This window comes from Platalea leucorodia (genome assembly GCF_965183815.1).
Source record: "Platalea leucorodia genome assembly, chromosome: 1".
Taxonomy (NCBI): Eukaryota; Metazoa; Chordata; class Aves; order Pelecaniformes; family Threskiornithidae; genus Platalea; species Platalea leucorodia.
The window spans coordinates 32,899,253-32,919,127 of NC_138823.1; the positions used below are offsets into that span (position 1 = coordinate 32,899,253).

At 40.0% G+C, this 19,875-nt stretch overlaps 1 protein-coding gene across 1 annotated transcript; it reads left to right on the plus strand.

Moving 5' to 3' along the window:
* Positions 1-1,047: 1,047 nt before the first annotated feature.
* On the plus strand, positions 1,048-8,030 carry IL7 (interleukin 7; the record flags this gene model as incomplete). The annotated part of the gene is made up of 5 exons (XM_082315921.1): positions 1,048-1,057; positions 1,586-1,728; positions 5,351-5,437; positions 6,218-6,370; positions 7,848-8,030. 5 exons carry the CDS (start codon positions 1,048-1,050, stop codon positions 7,998-8,000), a joined length of 546 nt encoding a protein of 181 aa, XP_082172047.1. The 3' UTR covers positions 8,001-8,030.
* Positions 8,031-19,875: the final 11,845 nt, after the last annotated feature.

Sequence of the window (19,875 nt, forward strand, 5' to 3'; positions counted from 1 at the left end):
GTATATGAAAAGGTTAGAAAATCTGATTTTCAGGCCATCAGATTTCCCATTAAAATTTGGCAGGCGGCTTGCTACAAGGAGAATTTTGGAATTCAGCTTGTACTGGTAAAAATTATCCAGTCCTTTTTCTAGGACAGAGATGTACATAACAGCGTGTTCACAAGTAATCTATCAGAAGAAAAGGCTTTGGTAGTCAGGAAAAGTGGTATGCATTCTGCTTTGAAGCAGCAGCGTGCGGTGGGAGTCAGCTGGGATGGGCGTGAGGGCCTGTGTTTCTCTGAACGGCAGATGAGCACATGGTGTGACTGTGGTTCTTGCATCACGGAGGCTGGGTGGCTCAGTAAAGATTATGGTCCAGTTTCATTGCTTTCTTCTTAGTTATTCAAGATTTCTCTCTGAGGCTGGGTTTTACTAGTGACACCCAAGTCCAGAGACGCCCATCTCCGAGTGCTGGACTGGCTGTACCCCATGCTCCCATCCTCGCTGGAGAGGATGGAAAGTAGCAGCTAGGGTGAGGGCATCCCCTCTGCCTTTCCTGGCTGCAAGCCCACGGTTACTCTGTATGCGGTTGTTGTTCTTACTGAGTAGCAAAGATGGGTAGAAACAGCTCGTACTGGTCCAGGAACCTGCTGTGATCTTTGCTAATCCTTCAACCTAAATTTCTAGCTCTGTTTTTTTTTCCAAAATCTTCACTTTAAGCATCATCCTAGGCAGTCTAGCTGTGGGCTAGAGTCCAATTATGAGCTTCCTAATCCTGATACTGTGCTGCACCCAGTCTCCCTCATTCCCAGCATCAAGCCAGTCACCTGCAGCCTCCGGTTATCCTGTTAGTCCCTTCAGGCTCCTATGATATTTTGGTCTTTTCTCTCTGCCCATCCTCACAGAACTCATATTTTCCTGGATGTCACGCAAGGACAGAAGACCAGGGGTCCGAGCAAAGCAAGATGGTCCACTGAAGGGAGAAACAAAGTGAGGGGCAGTGAGATTTGCTCCAAAAGATTGCAAAAATCTTGCAGAGGAGGGTGTGTTGCCGCCTTCTCTCGTGTCATGGCCACTAGTATGTATTTGTACATTTGGTCAGCCTGAAAATGTGTTTAAACACACTTCTGACATAAAGGCGTGTTCATGGGCATTTGTAGAATATATCATATGAAAAATGGACAATTAAGATGAGATTTGGCTGCAGATGAAGACACATGAATGTCTACACCTATTTGACTAAGACACTTACTTGTCTATGTATGTACTAGGTGGTTATGGTCCAATTACGGTCAATGGAGAGACCTTGTCAATGCTTGCAGTGAAGCCTGGAGATTAATTTGGCCCAAATAGACACCAGGTGGCTGGTCAGCTCAATAGCTGTAGGCTCTTAACCATGCTGTCTAAATCATCTTTGAGTATGAGGGAGTTTGGACACCCAAATAGTGTCTTAATCTGGAGCTGAATCCTTCCCTCAAGGTACAAGTCATTTGGTTGTACAAAGATCCCTTTTAAACTGTTTAAACAGATTACAGAAGGTTTTTGTTAATACAGCATACACTCTATGGCATTTAACATGTACTTAACTGCTCTTCTTGTAATCCAGCCTTTTTTAGATCTATCTTTCGGGTTCTGCCACTGCTCCTTGTTCTGTCTCCAGTGAATTCATCTAGTTGTGCAATGGGAAATAAAACAACTGAAATCCGTGTGAAGTATGAGAATATACTAAGCCACGACATCGATGAGCTGGTAGGTAATAGCTCTTGGGCTTTCAAAAAACGTTGATTATTTTTACATGATAGGAAATAATAATAAAAAAACTCTAAGGTTGACATACGATAAAAGACCAATTTAAAATCACACATTATCCTGGAACGGTGGCTTTATTTGAGGGTGTGCAACAATTCAGTCCCTTTAAAATCTCAGAAATCTGTGGATGCTGCCTATTTGCATGTACAAATACTGTGATACAGGTATTTGTGCCTGTGCACTGTGTAGTTACACACATGTACTCTTTGGCCCTAAATAGTATAATATATTACATTAAAGAGTACTCTCTCCTGAAGTAATTTCATGACTGCTTCTGTTTATGTCTTCTTATCAAGAGAAGAAAGCATTACACAACCTGTAATTTGTTTTACTAATTGTAGGCTTCTTGACTGAAGTTTTATGTTGTCCATTGAATACAAATGCACACAGGCACAAAATTCATACAGCAATAGAAGTTTCTTTGTATTTTAGCTATTAATATATATTGTTTAGCCAACAAAGAATCAGCTTTTCTAGATAGCAGCAGAGAAAAACTTAACTTTGTCATTGTAAATCTCCTCCATTATGGCTTTATCAGCCAGATTTATTACAACTTTGGAAAACAATATCATAACAGTTTACCAATCCATGCCCAAAACCTACCTTCCAACTCTTCATCGAGAATTATTAACAGTTTAATTCATCTGTCAAGAACACTTTCATGGGAGAAAGCACTTTCCATAGTTCGATTAGCAGAGACATTTCTACCAAAATTGGATTTTTATCATAGTTTGTCACTAAACGAGAACTTACCATTCTGTTGCAGTCTTAAATCAAGATCTATTTGTGTGAAATACAAGTGATACACAGTGCTTTTCCAAAGGTGAAATCAGGAGCCGTTGTATTTCTTCACACTTACGATCCACCACCATCCTTCAGAGCATTATGCCAGTGGTTTCCAACCTTTCTCTACCAAGACACATCAGCCCTTATCTGGAAACAAAATACCTTTAGGGTCAGGGAATGATCATTTAATCTTCAAAAACATTCTGATCATGTTGTGTTTGTTGAGATTATGAAGAGAGAAAGGAACTTCTCCATAGGTAAATGACCTTATCCTGAACAAGGCACCAAAGCTGGGGAGAATATTCATGGCCATACTAGAACAGATAAGTAGCCCCTTTAGTTTTTGATCTTATTTCTGACAAAAAGACAAGTGTTTCCTAGAGAAAAAAATAAACCCTCTTGGTGAGCAGTTATAAGATAGCTGACCTATAAGAGAAAACAATATGACAGGAATAACAGCCTCTGGGAGGCAGATCCTGCTGTCTTCCAGTGGTGGAGAGCCATGAGGCGCATCCCAGCTTTGCTGGAGCTGCAGGGTCAGGGAAGCTGGGAGGACGTCCTGGGCCAGAGGTGACAATGCCTTGGCATTGCCCAATTGCAGGATGAAGCTTGATGCACTCCATGCCCCAGGGTGCCATCGAGGATTTGAATGGAGCAATGCCATTCTTCCAGATATTTTGAAAGTCTATCTTTTTTATTGGAATAAATATTATAGAGTTTTTTAGGAAATAGAGTTTTTTAGCAGACTGCATGAGAACTAAATCTGTTATCTAAATAAATAAATAAATAAATAAATAAATGCCTTAACAAATTAATGTTTGTGAAAGGTAATGGGAAAGTACTGAACTCTGAAGCTTTTACTTCCTAGAATGGGCATGCAGTAGGTATACAAGCAACTACTGTGCAAGTTTCTTTATTTTTCCCAGTTTAAGAGAGATTCATTTGTCTTCTACATAAAATCACTGTATAGTCTTGTCACTATAACTTAACAGCAAATATTATGGACAGTGCTGTTTGGGTGATAGCAACTGCCCACCAGGCACTTTCCTGCAATTGTAGAGCTAAAGTCAATCAGTTTCATCCCTCAGGCTGATATTTGGAGGCAGTTATGGAGATGACTAGTGGGTTGTATACTAGACTTCCGTAAGTTAATTTGATTTTCACTAATGCCTTTTCTGAGGCCAGGATTTCCCCTAGGTTGCTTTAGTCACAGCCAATAAACTGCCTTCAGAAATGGTTACTGTACGTTATACTAAAGGTGATCTGAGGAGGTCGGTGAGAATGGGTAAATCCCTTCGCAGTTAGCAAATGAAGCCACAGATATAGAGGTTTAGGGTGACTATTTATTTATTGATTGATTTTTAAATCTTGGTGCTGTGTGACTGCAGCAAAACTTCATTCCATTGTGGTACAAGCAGAGATGTGCATTATCTTCCAAATGTGTTTTTTTTTTTTTTTTTTTTTTTTTTGTCAGTGAATATTTGACCCCCTAAACTCTTGGTTTTGAAAACACTTCCTGAGTGAAGTTCTATTCATCTTGGGTGAACTTCTGAAATATAGGCAATGATGTTACACAAAAATCTGCAGAAAAACTTTAAGAATTAAGTTGTCTAATTTCTTCATATGCATGCTTAAGTGAAGAGATCTAACGCAGTATTGTCATGAGCTGCCTTTTTTAAAGCCCTTCTGGTTGTATGAGGTTATCTGGATACAGGCTGAAGAAGAAAGTGAAGGAATTTTGTTGAGTTGGGTTCAGTTGTCATCTTGATGACAAGTATGAAAGTAGAAGAAAAAAAAAAACAGAGAATAAACTATTGATAAAAGATTGTGGACATGCAAAGGGAGCGAGTGATATTGCTCAGGACATCTTCTGTTAGTGCATATGCAAAGTGAGTGCTACAATCTGTTTAGATGCCTGGGGCATGTATTTATTGAGGCAAACATTGACAAACATTGTATTTGATGTCTGTGTAAGATTTAAATATTCCTGCATGTTTTAAAATGCCAAAGAACCAAGTAATTCGATAGAATATGAAGGTTTAAAATGAATAGATTTGTGTCCAGTTGTGGGCTCGCCAGTACGAGAGAAATACAGAGCTACTGGAGAGAGTCCGGCAAAGGGCCACCAGGATGATTAAGGTACTGGAACACCTCTCTTATGAGGAAAGGCTGAGAGAGCTGGGACTGTTCAGCCTGGAGAAGAGAAGGTGCAGGGGGGATCTCATCAATGTGTGTAAATAAATACCTGAAGGGAGAGTGCAAAGAGGACAGAGCCAGGCTCTTCTCAGTGGTGCCCAGTGACAGGACCAGAGGCAGTGGGCACAAACTGAAACACAGGAGGTTCCCTCTGAACATCAGGAAACACTTTTTCACTGTGAAGGTGACTGAGCACTGACACAGGTTGCCCCGGGAGGTTGTGGAGTCTCCTCCATCCTTGGAGATACTCAGAAGCCATCTGGACGTGGTCCTGGGCAGCTGGCTCTAGGTGGCCCTGCTTGAGCCAGGGGGGTTGGACCAGGTGACCTCCAGAGGTCCCTTCCAACCTCAACCATTCTGTAATTCTGTGTGTTTCTGTGAATACCTTTAGAAATTGTAGCTGGATTGGGGTTTTCTTTGCCTGCTTGCCAAGGAAAAGCGCAGAATTGTACTCTGACCCCGCTACACCTGAGGAGATGCTACAGAACAATTTAGTGTTGACATCACCAGCTGTTGGTGAGAAACTTGGCTCACTGGATTAAAAGTACTTCCATGTTTAAACATATATGATATTTTACAGGTAAATATGTCTGCAGAGTATCGTGACAGGTGCTGCAAGAATAAAAAACATGAAAATAGCAAAGTGTTTTTCTGCAATGATACTCAGGTAAAATTTAACTTCTCAGAATTTACTTTAGAGAATACAAACTCAAATGGGTTCTTTGTACAGTCCAGTCCCTGAATAACATATTGTGATAGAGAGTAATATTACCTTGTAATAGTCAAATCATGATATTCAGTTGTTCCTTTTTTTAATTTGGAATCACAGAATTTGTCAAGTAAATTGATATTTTAAAAATTAGAATATTAAGCAATTCCATATCCAAGAAATTCTTTTTTTCCCTACTATAAAGATTCTTTTATATTTTTAATCCAAAGTAGTACAGAAAACTTACTTTCTTTTGCCAGTGGAAGTAAACATAAAAATTTCCCAACATCTGTTTTCATTTTTCTAAAGAGAATCATATTAGCTAAGCTTATCGCTTCAGATCTGAAAGCTTTAAAAGTAAGAGTTTGGGCAGACCTCAAATGACAGAAAGCACAATTGTCAGCTGTTGCTGTAAATTTTATTGTGACTTGATAAAAGGACTGACTCCAAAAATCATTCAGTGTTTCCCCAACTGCAGCAGCTGATTTCATTATGGCTATGATTTCTCCCTAACATCCTTACTCTATTATTATTACTACTACAAAATGATACTTCAAATATTTTGAAGAGATGGCAGGTAGGTCAGATTAGTCGTGTGTTTTATTGGAAAAGATTGGCACTATGAAAGCAAAAGAAACTAATGGTAATTGATGGAGCTTTTTTTTAAAGACAAGCCAACACTATAAAGAATTAATCGTGCACAGACTTTTCAGGACGTTTTTCTTGCTCTCTTTACAGGAAATAGAATCACTACAGAGTATGGCATGCAACATGCTCAGATTCTTTCATAAGCAAAAAATCAACAAAGAATTTAGATGGAAAGCAGCATTAGTCTCATGTGGGACATTACAGGTTCTACAGTGCAAATGTGAAAGACATAAAAAAGAAAAGGTGAGTGGTAGTGATGGTCTACAGTTTATTGGAAGTATGTGACTTACTCCTTAGAGCCCTTCAACACAGACTATCATATCTACCTCTCAAAGGTACAACTGTCATGCACATGTTATACACGTGACGAATTTTGCTCTGTATAGCATGTGTCTTGTAATACACATTAAGCCCAGCGCAAAGGCTAAGTAAGACAATGATCTGGAAGTCTGTAATGAAGATATATGCTCAAGTTCAGTACTGAAATACCTGAGTTAATTCTCCAGTAAAAGACAAAGACCACACTTGTGCGAGGAAGGCTTTTAACTTCTCTAGTGTATAAAATCATAGTCGTTACTTTTCATTGGGGTTCTACTCTAAGATTATTGTTTAATTTGGTTTGTTTCAGTTAAAAAGTTGAGGGAGTTTCTCTCCTTTCCATAATCCCTTTGACCTTTATTTTAACCACAATATCTCAAACTCAACAAGAACAGTTAGATATGAAGATATTTGGATTTTTAGTCATCGGCAGAATCTGCTGGGTCACTCAAATCCAGCGCAATGATCTACAGACTACCATAGCAAAGGGAGAGCATTCTTTTAAGTGTGGCTCACAGTTACCTACTGAACACAAAAATATTGACTAACATCAGAAAGCCTCCCCCTAGGCACCAAAGGATATAATTCTTTTGATTGGCTTAAATAGTTGGATTGAAGGCTGCATTTAGCTCATTCTTTTTCTCCTTGAAATGGAGAAATTCTTATAATCTAGGACCAGATCTTCAAAGTAATGTTGGTGTCTATATTTTGCTTAGCCACCTGTGGTGAATCCAATGTTTGCCTTACCATAAAAGGTATCCCAGTTAAGTCGTAGAAGTCAAAGAGTGTCACCCTTGAAACTCCTGCCTAGCCTCGTGGATGCCTGGTTTTATTTAAAGACCGATTAAATCATTTGGTAAAAATCATGAGCAGTCATTGAATATGGACAAGAACCACAGTCTCGTTGTCTCTGGGTGAGATCCTGAAGGCTAGGCCACAGCACCAACCCCTGGGAACAGCTCTGTCTTATTCCACCAGTCTCAAGGTACCACACATGTAGTCATATCTTTTGAAGTTTGGCTCACAATTTAATTGGCTTTATTTTTCCAGTCCTTCAAATAATGGAGGATAAATTTTAAACCGCTGACAGAGGATGTACATGTTCTCAGTTGCACACACTGGTTTCAGCTGTCCATATTTGCTGCGTGTTAAAGCCGCATTTTCCCAGTCCAGTGGGCAGGGGCGGCAGCAGGGCTGTGCTCAGAGTGAGAACATCAGAGCGATGCAGGCTACGTACCGCCACGGCACGTTTCCTGAGTAGCCCAGCTTTCCGGCTTAGTTACCATGTAAGGTACCACCATTATTTATTGAGATGTAGTGGAATCTTTTATTTTTTTTTAAAGATGTCTATATGAAAAGAATAAGCACTTCACAATTAACAATACAAACTATTCTTTTCCAGGTTTGCACACAGGTAAATACACATAATAAAGAAGATACAGAAACAGGTGAACAGTCCAAAAAGAAATGTAACCAGGAATTTTGTGAACTGAAAGAAAATATATCTAGCCTTCGATCCTGCTGGAATAAATTTGAAAAAATAATTTCCAGGTGATTGCAGGTGAATCCTGCTCTTTTCATTTAAACTGGCATTACTTGGTATCTTTGCATTTTATATGCATTCTTCAAGTAACTCTGCTCATTTATATGAACACTTTATGCCAGAATTCTGATGGAAAGCTACTGTACCTTGTTCCTGGAGATGGAATAAACAGAAATGGCTAAACCAAGCTGCTGAAGTCCAAGAAGTGGAAATACAAGACCAGCGTTTGAAGCAAAGAACTCTGCCGAAGGCTGTGTCCCACCTTCGTGCTCTGGAAACTACTTTGAGTTTTCTGATCTTTCAAGTAACTTCGTAATACCGTCATATGAAAGCAATCTACTTACATGTCTACTGCAATTTATAAAAACATCTTACAAGCTGCAGGTGAAGAAAACATTATGGAAAAGTAGCTGGTTTCTTTATATAAAACGCATCAAGGACCAAAAGGAACAATTTAGCAAACAAGCAGCTGATCTTGGGTCTGTTCTGCTGATGCAATAATGTTTTCAGCGTGGGTATCTAATGGGTCTGCAAACTGATTTAGGTTTGGAAAAATAGGGAAAAAGTTAACTTTTTTTGAAAAACTTAGGAAGGGTACTGATTTTTGAGAGATGTAGCACACTTCTACTGGCTGAAGTAGAGGCAAGACAGCGAGACCTATGGAAGGCAAAAAAGGAGATGCCTGAATGTAAGTTTGTTCAGCTGAATGAAACAGCACTAGCCTTATGTACTTGGTTATCCTAGAGTTAGCTGCAGGAGGAGCTAGAATCTCTTACCTTCAGATTGTGATTTCTTATATGCAATTATTTTATAGAACGTGTTTAACATGTTAGACAAACATGACTTAAAATGTGTGAATATTTTCAGAGAATAATATATTGGCATTTAACTAATAAAGTGTTCATATTTAATTTTGGATAAACAGAAGTATTTTTATAGTTGTTTATAACTCTTTTGCAGTTTCTTACTTTGATATTATAACTCTTTTGGTAATAAAATATTTGTCTTCTATGGAATTGGGCTGTTGACTTTTTGGGTGTCATGACTCCTTTTTTAGCTTTTTTTCACAGCTAGTCATTAAAAGCAGAGCTGGTAATATAACCTCCAGCTGCTTGGGACTTCCCATTATAAAATACCTATTTCTTAGTTGCTTGTAACCTGGCCAGTTTAGGTAAACATTTCCATACCAGGTGTCTGCCTTGGACTAAATACTTTGGGAAATCTTTAGTTAAGTCAGCCTGTTGTTTCCTGGTTCGGAGTAAGGTGACATGTTTTTTTATCTGTGCGAAAAGAAATTTTCCATGGAACTACTCTGAAAAGCTTTTGGTATTCAGAACAAAGACCTGAAAATATGGTGGGATGTGCTTCAAAGAACTGTATAAATCTCCTCTGAATGGAATAAGACCTGCTGTGCTGAGTCCATGAAACCCAGTGTGCCCTTCTGCTAATGGTGAGGGAAGAGGTTAAGAGCAAAGCAAACATACTGTTATGCTTTCCTGGAATACACCACCTCCAACCCCCCATCTATTTATGGTGAAGAGACTTCTTGAGGTAACTTTGCAAAACTGTGATTGAGACTTTTACATATTCTCTTTAGCTCTTGATGCAAGAGATTGCAATTTTAACTCCAAACACTGAAAAAAACCCCACCAAACCCAACCCATAATTCTTTTCTGTAATAGGAAAAGGAAGCAGATTTCCCAATATCATACTGCAGAGAAGAGAACATAACCACTATTGTAAGGACTTCTCTAGAAATGCCTTCTACTTAAAGAAGTCACAGGAGACTGAGGATTAAATTTGTCTCTGAGACTGAAAAACGGTTGCTTTTTTTTTGGAAATTCAGGAACAGCTGAAAGCCAAGATTTATTTCCTAATAACCACTTGGCAAGGAAAGGTCAGTGGGAATTAAAAGAAAAACACGCAGATGCAGTATTAGCTACTACAACACTGGAAGTTCAGTCAGCTTAAATGACTTAAGCAGCAGCCCACAACTTAAATCTTGAGTTAAATCAAGCAGTTTCAGACCTATTCTGGGGAAAAGACCAGGGTTAGATCCAGAGCAGAAATATAAATTGAGTGATTATGAAATTGTGTTTTTTTTCTGTTTGCTTCTCTTAATAAATATCCTGCCTGCCTGATTCTTGTTGCCAAATTTCCTGAGTCACCACTTACATGCAAAGACTAACTGCTAAATGCAGTGACTTGTGCTCTTTGATTTGTTCCTTCCATTTGCGAACCTTCTCCAGTCTCTCCTGAAATTACAAATGTGACAACAAAAAACTGCTCTGCAGGAATGGGCGAAGGGATGAAAACGTTGCAGGATATTCAACAAGGCTCAGTGCTGGGTCCTGCACTTGGGTCACAACAACCCCATGCAACACTACAGGCTTGGGGAGGAGTGGCTGGAAAGCTGCCTGGCGGAAAAGGACCTGGGGGTGTTGGTTGACAGCCACCTGAACATGAGCCAGCAGTGTGCCCAGGTGGCCAAGAAGAAGATGACTGGCCTGGCTGAACAGAGAGCTTTGGCTGGAACTCAGGAAAAAAAAGAGAGCCTACCACCTTTGGAAGAAGGGGCAGGTGACTGAGGAGGACTACAGGGATGTTGTGAGGTTATGCAGGGAGAAGATTAGAAAGGCGAAGGTCCAGCTAGAACTTAAACTGGCCACCGCTGTTAAAGATAACAATAAATGTTTTTACAAATATATCAGCGACAAAAGGAGGGCCAGGGAGAATCTCCCTCCTTTGTTGGATGCGGAGGGAAACTTTGCCACGAAGGATGAGGAGAAGGCTGAGGTACTTAATGCCTTCTTTGCCTCAGTCTTTAATAGTCAGACTGGTCATCCTCAGGGCTTTCAGGCCCCTGAGCTGGGAGATGGAGATAGGATGCAGAATGAAGCCCCAGCTGTCAAAGAGGTGGCAGTCACCGACCTGCTCCTCCACCTGGGATCCACCTGAGGACACTGAGGGAGCTGGCAGAGGAGCTTGCCAAGCCACTCTCCATCATTTACGAGCAGTCCTGGTCAACCAGGGAGGTCCCAGATGACTGGAACTTAGCAAATGTGACGCCCCTCTACAAGAAGGGTCAGAAGGAGGATCCGGGGAACTACAGGCCTGTCAGCCTGACCTTGGTGCTGGGGAAGGTCATGGAGCAGATCCTCTTGAGTGCCATTACGTGGCACGTGTGGGACAACCGGGGGATCAGGCTCAGACAGCATGGGTTTATGAAAGGCAGGTCCTGCCTCACTAACCTGGTCTCCTTCGATGACAAGGTGACCCTCTCAGTGGATGAGGGGAAGGCTGTGGATGTTGTCTACTTGGACTTTAGTAAGGCCTTTGACACTGTCTCCCACAGCATTCTCCTGGAGAAGCTGGCTGCGCACGGCTTGGATAAGTGCACTCTGCGCTGGGTTAAAAACTGGCTGGATGGCCGAGCCCAGAGAGTGATGGTGAATGGAGTCAAATCCAGCTGGCATCTGGTCACGAGTGGTGTTCCCCAGGGCTCAGTGTTGGGGTCGGTCCTGTTCAACATCTTCATTGATGACCTGGATGAGGGGATTGAGTGCACCCTCAGTAAGTTTGCAGATGACACCAAGTTGGGTGGAAGTGTCGATCTGCTGGAGGGTAGGAAGGCCCTGCAGAGGGACCTGGACAGGTTGGATCGATGGGCCGGGGCCAACTGTATGAGGCTCAGTGCTGGGTCCTGCACTTGGGTCACAACAACCCCATGCAAAGCTACAGGCTTGGGGAGGAGTGGCTGCAGAGCTGCCTGGCGGAAAAGGACCTGGGGGTGTTGGTTGACAGCCACCTGAACATGAGCCAGCAGTGTGCTCAGGTGGCCAAGAGAATCAATGGCATCCTGGCTTGTATCAGGAATAGTGTGGCCAGCAGGACCAGGGAGGTGATAGTGCCCCTGTACTCGGCACTGGTGAGGCCGCATCTCGAGTACTGTGTTCAGTTTTGGGCCCCTCACTACAAGGACATCGAGGTGCTGGAGTGTGTCCAAAGAAGGGCAAGGAAGTTGGTGAAGGGTCTAAAGCACAAGTCTTACGAGGAGCGGCTGAGGGAACTGGGATTGTTTAGCCTGGAGGAGGCTGAGGGGAGACCTGATTGCTCTCTACAACTACCTGAAAGGAGGCTGTAGTGAGGTGGGGGTCGGTCTCTTCTTCCAAGTAACAAGCGATAGGACAAGAGGAAATGTCCTCAAGCTGCGCCAGGGAAAGTTTAGGTTGGATATTAGGAAAAACTTCTTCACCGCAAGAGTAGTCAAGTATTGGAAGAGGCTGCCCAGGGAAGCGGTTGAGTCTCCATCCCTGGAGGTATTTAAAAGACGGGTAGATGTGGTGCTCGAGGACATGGTTTAGTGGTGGACTTGGCAGTGCTAGGTTAACGGTTGGACTCGATGATCTTAAGGGTCTTTTCCAACCTTAATGATTCTATGATTCTATGATTCTGTATCACCACCATGCCTACCTCCCTGCCACTTTCATTTATGTATTTATTTGCTTATTTGGCCACAACAAAGAAGGAATATGAGCACCATGATTAAGAAATACATGGAATTTATGGGAAGGTGTCAAGGGAAAACAACTTAGGTATTTAAATTAGTAAAAAAAAATTGGCACAGTTGTTGCAAGGGGTTATGAGAAAGCAGAAAGGGGTGACTAACCCTCGTGAGCAAGATAATGTTGCACATTTCTAACAGCAAGAATGAGTTAGGTGCTCTGTGGTTTATAATGAGAAGCAAGCATTTCTGGTGGTTAGGAATCCAGATCAAGGAAGGCCACTGGAAGAGAATGTTCAAATCTCATGGTACGCCATCAAACAGATGTTTACAGCTGTAGTTCTTTAGCTAAAGATGCAGGAGTAAACCTCTCCTGGCTCATTATGTTTCCTTCCAGTTCCATCTCTTCAGCTTTGTGCTGAGCAAAAGAGATGTTGGCTTTATGATAGGTTTCATTCAGCAGCTACTTAGTTTTTTGTTGTTGTTTTTTTTTTTTTTTCCTCCTCCTATCTGATTGGAATGGTTCATGGTGAACTAGAATAAAGAGGAAGCCAGCATGAGAAATATCATGGACTCTCAGCGGTGACAAGAGATTTTGCAGACTTTTGGCACATAAATGAATTTCATTCAGAATGAAGGGAAAAATCTATCTGCCTTTCTCCGAAGAGGGTGTGGTGAAGTAAACAACAGAGCCCATTAGGAGGAACTTCCCCCTAAAAAAAGGAAAAAAAGAGGAATTGGTCTCTGCTCATCCATATTTAGCAAAAAAAATCAGGAACCCAAGCCTTTATTACAATTTCTGCTCACATAAGTGAATTTAGAGGAAAAATGTAACTTCTGCATTTTTCCTGCTTAATCATTTCATCAGCGAAACAGTGCTCCAGCCTCATGAAGGAGAACAAACCCAGATCAAGCTTAGGCTATTTATTATACCTTACAGCCTTATTGAAAAAAAAAGAAAAATGAATGATTTACTACAGGTATCACAGTGAGAGGCTCTGTATAAACTAAACTCTCCATATAGTTGGGAAAAAGAAGAGATACAGAGTTAACTTTATATAAGCAGATCACACTGACTTAAATATTTGGTATAGAGTATTTTTCAAGGTGACTGAGGAAGTCAAATCTTATCTCACAAGTCAATTAAAAAAACCTTATCCTTTGAAAAGAATAACTAACTGGTTCTCTCCCAACCACTGGAAGACAGTGGATGGTCCTCACATCAGGTCTGGTTTACTTGAGACCAAAGACATCAGAATATTCATAATGTTGAAATGATGTTACTGTGGCAGATGTGCTTGACCCCTCGACCAGACTGGTGGTGGTTTGGTGCAGGTTCTGGAAGAGGTAAAGGCCTGAGCTGTAGCCAGGCCGTGAACTCCTCTAGTTTCAATCTGTTCTCTGAAAACCCACAAAGGAGCAGAGTGGTACAGTGAGCATCAATGCATATGAGCTTGGAACACCGATCATGCGATTGACACATGAATAGCAGGGTGGCTTTTCCAGGACTCATTTATCAAGGAACAGAGAAATCTGTGGCTACAAGGAGTCTCCTGCATACCTTTTCCGTCACATGTAATTTGACTACAAGCCAACCACTTTATCCTATAAATATGACAGCCTAAGTGAGCCTTCTTTGAGCTCTCCCTGCTAGGCAGCATGGCTGCATGGCGGTGACTCCCCTCGAGCTGGGACACCTCTCAAGGTTGCTCCTCGAGGCAGAAAGACCTTTTACCAATGACAGATCTTTGGTAAGTGACCAATATCGTGCACAGCCTTGTAGTATGGTAACTTTGATTTTGTCTTGGTAACTTTGATTGCATGCTGAATTGATGCTAATGAAACATTACATAAACTTTGCATGTACAATCCCTTAGACATAAACTGCTGACCAAGTCTGAGACTAAGATTGGACCTATCCACACCCGTGCTCCATCAGGAGTTCAGAACCTCATGACTCAATGGGAGGGTCTTCCTTACTCTTTGCATCTCTGATCTCCCTGTGAATCATTCTAACTTGAGTGTAACTCAATTTTCCTCTATATGATTCTTCCATACAGTAATTAATAGAGTGAACCTTGCCATTGACCTTTGTTAAGTTGCACTTTACAACATCCTATTAAAAACACCTTTGCTAATACCTTTGTTGGTGATTCCTTAAGTGTTCTAAATCGCCCATTCGTGACAAATTGGCATAGTCGGCAGGATCCTAACTCAGGATTTGCGACAAATTGGTATAGTTGGCAGGATCCTAAATCAGGATTCGCAACAGTCACCTATCCCTATGCTATTTTATTTAAGACCATTTCACATTTGGCTGCAAAAATGTGGGCATGACAAAAAGTTTTATTGGCATATTTGTTTTATTGTTAACAAGTGGCAAATTAGCATTAGGTGGTGATTTACATTTATTAATTAAAACAGAACTGACACTTTAAAATAAACATAATATACCAAATAAGATGCAAACAAACCCAGGAATTCTGCAAAAAAACACTGGATGGTCACAAACACAAATATTTAATGTACTGAGAGGCAAGGCAAACATAATAAATGCAATGCTGACAAAATTAATAATCTCAAACACATGAATGAACACTTCATTTAAAAACACAGAACATCAATAAATAAAAACTTATGAAGATACATACCAAGTATCATATGAAGGATGAACACCAAGAGTTCGAGCAATCATATAAAGTAGGTATTGTAACACTCGTAGAATACTCAGCACTTTACAGATCAGACCCAAATCCACTCACGCTTCTGCCAGAAACCCAAATACAAATATAGAACTATAGTAAACCATGCACTACTATTTAGCACTTAAGTTCAATATTCAGTTATATTAAACTGAATATTTGATTTGCTGACTCAAAAGCTAACGTTCACATTGGAGAAATACGATTTCCCTATTGATTATTTTTGTAAAGAAGAAACACTAATTAAGAGAAAATCGGAATAAGCTGTTTTCTGGCAATATGAAATGGAATGGGGCTAAGTAGGATCCTCCAGAAATGTGTATTCTGGAATGACATAACAACAACAAAAAAAAAAACCAAAAAAAAACCACAACAAAAAAAACCAACTCACTGAACTAGTATGCAAGAGTAATGTTATATTGTGAATATTGCAAAGAAAATATCAACCAAGTAACTGCTGAATACAGCAAGAGAATCTTTTACCTAACATTTCTTCCAACACCACCATTAGGTAACTCAAACCTTATTCAGTGAAAAAAAAAACCACCCAAACCCAAAAAACCAGCAACAAAACCATTATGAGTTGGAATGAGCTGTACTTGAAAGGCAACAAAACTATTTTCACCATTCACCAAACCCAACTTCACCAAAGATGAAAATTTTACCCTGTCATACAACCCATATAATTATTCATAGCTTAGTCAAACTGAAAATAATTAAAGTTGCAAAAAGTGCTCTTACAAAATACAAAGTTGCCAGCCAAGATTAAAAAAAAACTTGTAACAGGTTTGTTCTTTGCACATATACAAAGTCTATGTGATAGAAACTAGCACTTCTTGAGAACTTTGCAATACGTAGACAATACCATTTCATTTTATACTCTAATTACATAGCCTACATCAGTGTGCACTGCTACATGCCTCGTTTATTAGCATTTAAACTACTGCAGTCATACCTCCTTCCACTGATTGGATAAGCATGCATCATGAAACCGTTCTCTTTGCACACTGCATTTCAGGCACTAACTCTCAGTTGCACTGGTGAATTAGGAGCTAGTCTCTCTCCGACGACAGAGAACTTCCACAACGCTTGAAGGCTGGGTCAGATCTTAAAATACATTTTAAGTTACTAGCCTGTGAACCTCGCTACCTGTAGCCCGTGTAGAGAAGTTTGAGCGGCCGCTGCCTGCGGCGCTGCGAGCGGAGGTTGGGTGGCCGGAGCACCATGGAGAGCTCCCCGCAGGCCGCGGGCTCCTGCCCAGCCACGGAACCCCTCGGCTTGAGCTGTGCAGATCCACTCGAGGGCGGCTGACGGCTCTTCGAGTCTCTTCGGTGGATTTGAAAAATTCTGCCCGAATGTTCATTTCCTAGGTGCAAGCTGAAATGGTAGTAAAGCACCTCCCCACACCCACTTCCCTGGAGTGGCATGTAAGACTGAGGGTATAATTATCCATATAACCATATACTTAAGTTGCTGTATATTTAGAGATTCCAGTTCTGAAACTACCTAGGGTGTGAATATCATGCATAAATATAAACCTGTGTAAGATACATCGTATAAAGATTAAGCCTTATGCTATGCTGTTCTTACTACCGAAGCTAGTATTTTTCGTAACTCCATTGCACTTGTAACAGTATAGTTCCAGTGATCCCGCACTCCTTTCTGGCCCAGATATGTCCCTTGTGTAACAGATATTCACAAAAGCAGAATGGGAATGCAAACACTCTCAGGCCAGACCTCAAAACCAGCCTTCTCCTTGTTTCTTTATATGGAATTTTACCTTTGAGTTTTTTTCCTTTCTTTTTTAATTGAATGGAAGAACCTTCGTAAGCACATTAAGAAGGTATAGTGGCAGACATTAAAAGAAAGTCTGTCATAGGGTCAGACATTGGTATAGACATCATTAAATCAATCACATCAATAAATTTCACTTTAAATGGACAGTAACTACATTAGTCTACTGTCTGAGGCTTCACAGTCCTCAAGTAGCATTGAGTCCTGCTTTGTATCAACTCTGCTTTAGCCGAACAACTTTTTACATTTGTATAACTTAAAGAGTTCTCACAAAATACAGGTGTGTGCTCACACACACACCCTATATATATATATATATATACACACACACACACACAGACACATATCAAGAACTGGAAAGACAGATGCTAAATGGTGTAATCATATCATCCTAATTTCATACATGAACTCTAAGGAATTTAGATTTTTAAGTGAAATATCTGTCAACAAGGCATCCAGAGGATGACACTAGCTAAGTTTAGACTCATCGGTGAAGTGCATCAGCGGTGCATAGTTCATCTAGGGGTTTTATCTTCACAATTATCAATATTTTGATATTGATATCCGTATTTTTTCCTCCCATGCAAACCAAGGCATGAAGGCAGGGGGGAGGGCTAGGGCAAGAGGGTTTGGACCTAGGTCATTAATAAATTAAATTCAGGAACTTCCTTACACATGCAATGTACCTAAAGATTCAAAATTCAGAGTCCATCTCCCTTAACAGTTTATTTTTTCTTTAAATGTAACAAATTTGTTTCCCATATTCAGTTCTGCAGGGGCATTATGAAAACAAATCTACTCTTTCCTAACAAATATTCCACTAAGATGGAATGACAGCTATCTGTGCTGACAACTTGTGTAATACAGTGTACGATCTGTAACATCAGAGACTTTTTTTGTTTCACTAAACCTTCTTGTAAGGCCAAATTAAAAATTCAGGAAATCTTTTTAAAAATTCTTCTTTCAGTTCAGGCTAATCCCCTGCCTACTCCTTGCTATAAATCACCGAAGTGTAAATAAACTAAAAGATGTGTGACTCAAGTAATTTACTAAATGCTGCATTGGAAGCAAAGAGTTACACAAACAGCTCAAAAAGCAGAAATTATCGTAATGGTATGTGGAATGATTTGAAACTAGGAAACCTGCCACCTACAATTCAAAGGAGAAACAGTCAACATGTTTTTTGTACAGTTACAGCAATCCTGGAAAACGTAGAAGGTATTTATTTCCTTACTAAACTTTCCCTTTATAGAAAGCATTTTCAGAAAATGGTAAAATGCGTTTTTCCAGCAGAAACAAGAACTGTAAATTCATCAAGTCAGAAAAAGGAATTGATTCATCAGTAGATTTACTAACTGATCAAACGTATTCTGGACTGGTATCTTTGCTGATGGACACTCAGCTTGCAGTAATTCAGTCCGCAGACTGAAGTCCAGGGCAAATTGTCTAAAGCAGGCTTATCTATGCAAAGGATGCAGGATTCCAATTTTTCCGAGTACAGATACGAATGTGCCAAAATATGGATCCTAGAACCTAAACTACCTAGAACTGACAAATCTTAGCCAAATTGTGTTCTATCATTACCAGTCATCCATCTTACCATGCTCAGTAGCCAGCTTACACAAGTTACAATAAAACAAGACTACATTGAATGAAGCATAATTTCTAAACATAATTTTATATAAAAAGTGTAAGACAATTCCACACCCTTGAACTAATTCTAAAACATCAATAGTTTGAAGCTTGCAACGTGACTACATCAAGTCTCTTAAATCTCTCATCCTCCAGGACTGGAACCAGATTTGGAGATGCTTTTCTTCAATCATGCTTTCTTCAAAATTCGCTCCACTGATAGTAACCACAAGTTTTGAGAATGCGAACAATGATCACAAGACTATCATGGAACATTATATTTTGCATAAGCTACAAAGAAATTATATGACTTGATACTAATGGTGTTTGTGAGTTGAAAGTAACCATTTCTGATAAAAAGAGTGCATTTATTGTGGGAAAGGCACAATTAAGTTCTGTCAGATTGTTCTTTCACGCATAACTAAGATGGTGCCAGTACTTCAAAGCAAAACATCACAAAACAAATTACTACATTCAGATACAAGTAATTTGTCTTGTGAATGTTTGTTTGGGTTTTTTGTGTTTGGTTTTTTTTTTTTTTTTTTCCTTTTTTTACTAAGTGACACAGGATATTAAAACAAGAACAACTTCCAGTGCCTCACCCTTCCTCCCAACGAATTAATGCGAAGTCTGTTACTAACTTCAAGAGGCTGCTGTTCAGAGCCCAAGCATACACAAAATTGCAAAAAACCATATAAGGTATTAACAAATAAATCTATGGAGCACAGTTACTCCATTATGCACTTGTGTAAGCTGTGCTATTTGCACAGGAATAATAAAAACCAGTCACTACTTACATCAAGTTCTACTGCTCTAATAACATAAGTTTTTATGGAACTCTCTTTTTTTTTATTGGATACATCAAGAAGGCTGTTTTCAAAATAAAAGTTCAACATTTAGGTAGGATAAGCACAGACTGTCTCTCCTTCAGGAAATGAGGGAAGAGAAAAAAAAGGAGCAGGACCTTTGGAAACCTTTAAAGACAAAAACCACAAAACTTTTAGATATGCTGGTCATGGTGGAGCACAGGAAGAAGACAACAAGTGTTTCTGAACAAAAGGAACTTAATAAAATGGTGATACCACATTTGTCCTTATAAATACATAAAAATATTAACATGTTCTTATTGGAAAACAGAACATGGAAAGCCACAAAAATCTTCCTTTTTCTTCTTACATATGAACAGAATTCTCAGGTAGATTTTGCACTTTGATTCTTTAAAAAATCCTATTTAAAGTCCAATTAGGGTATTACC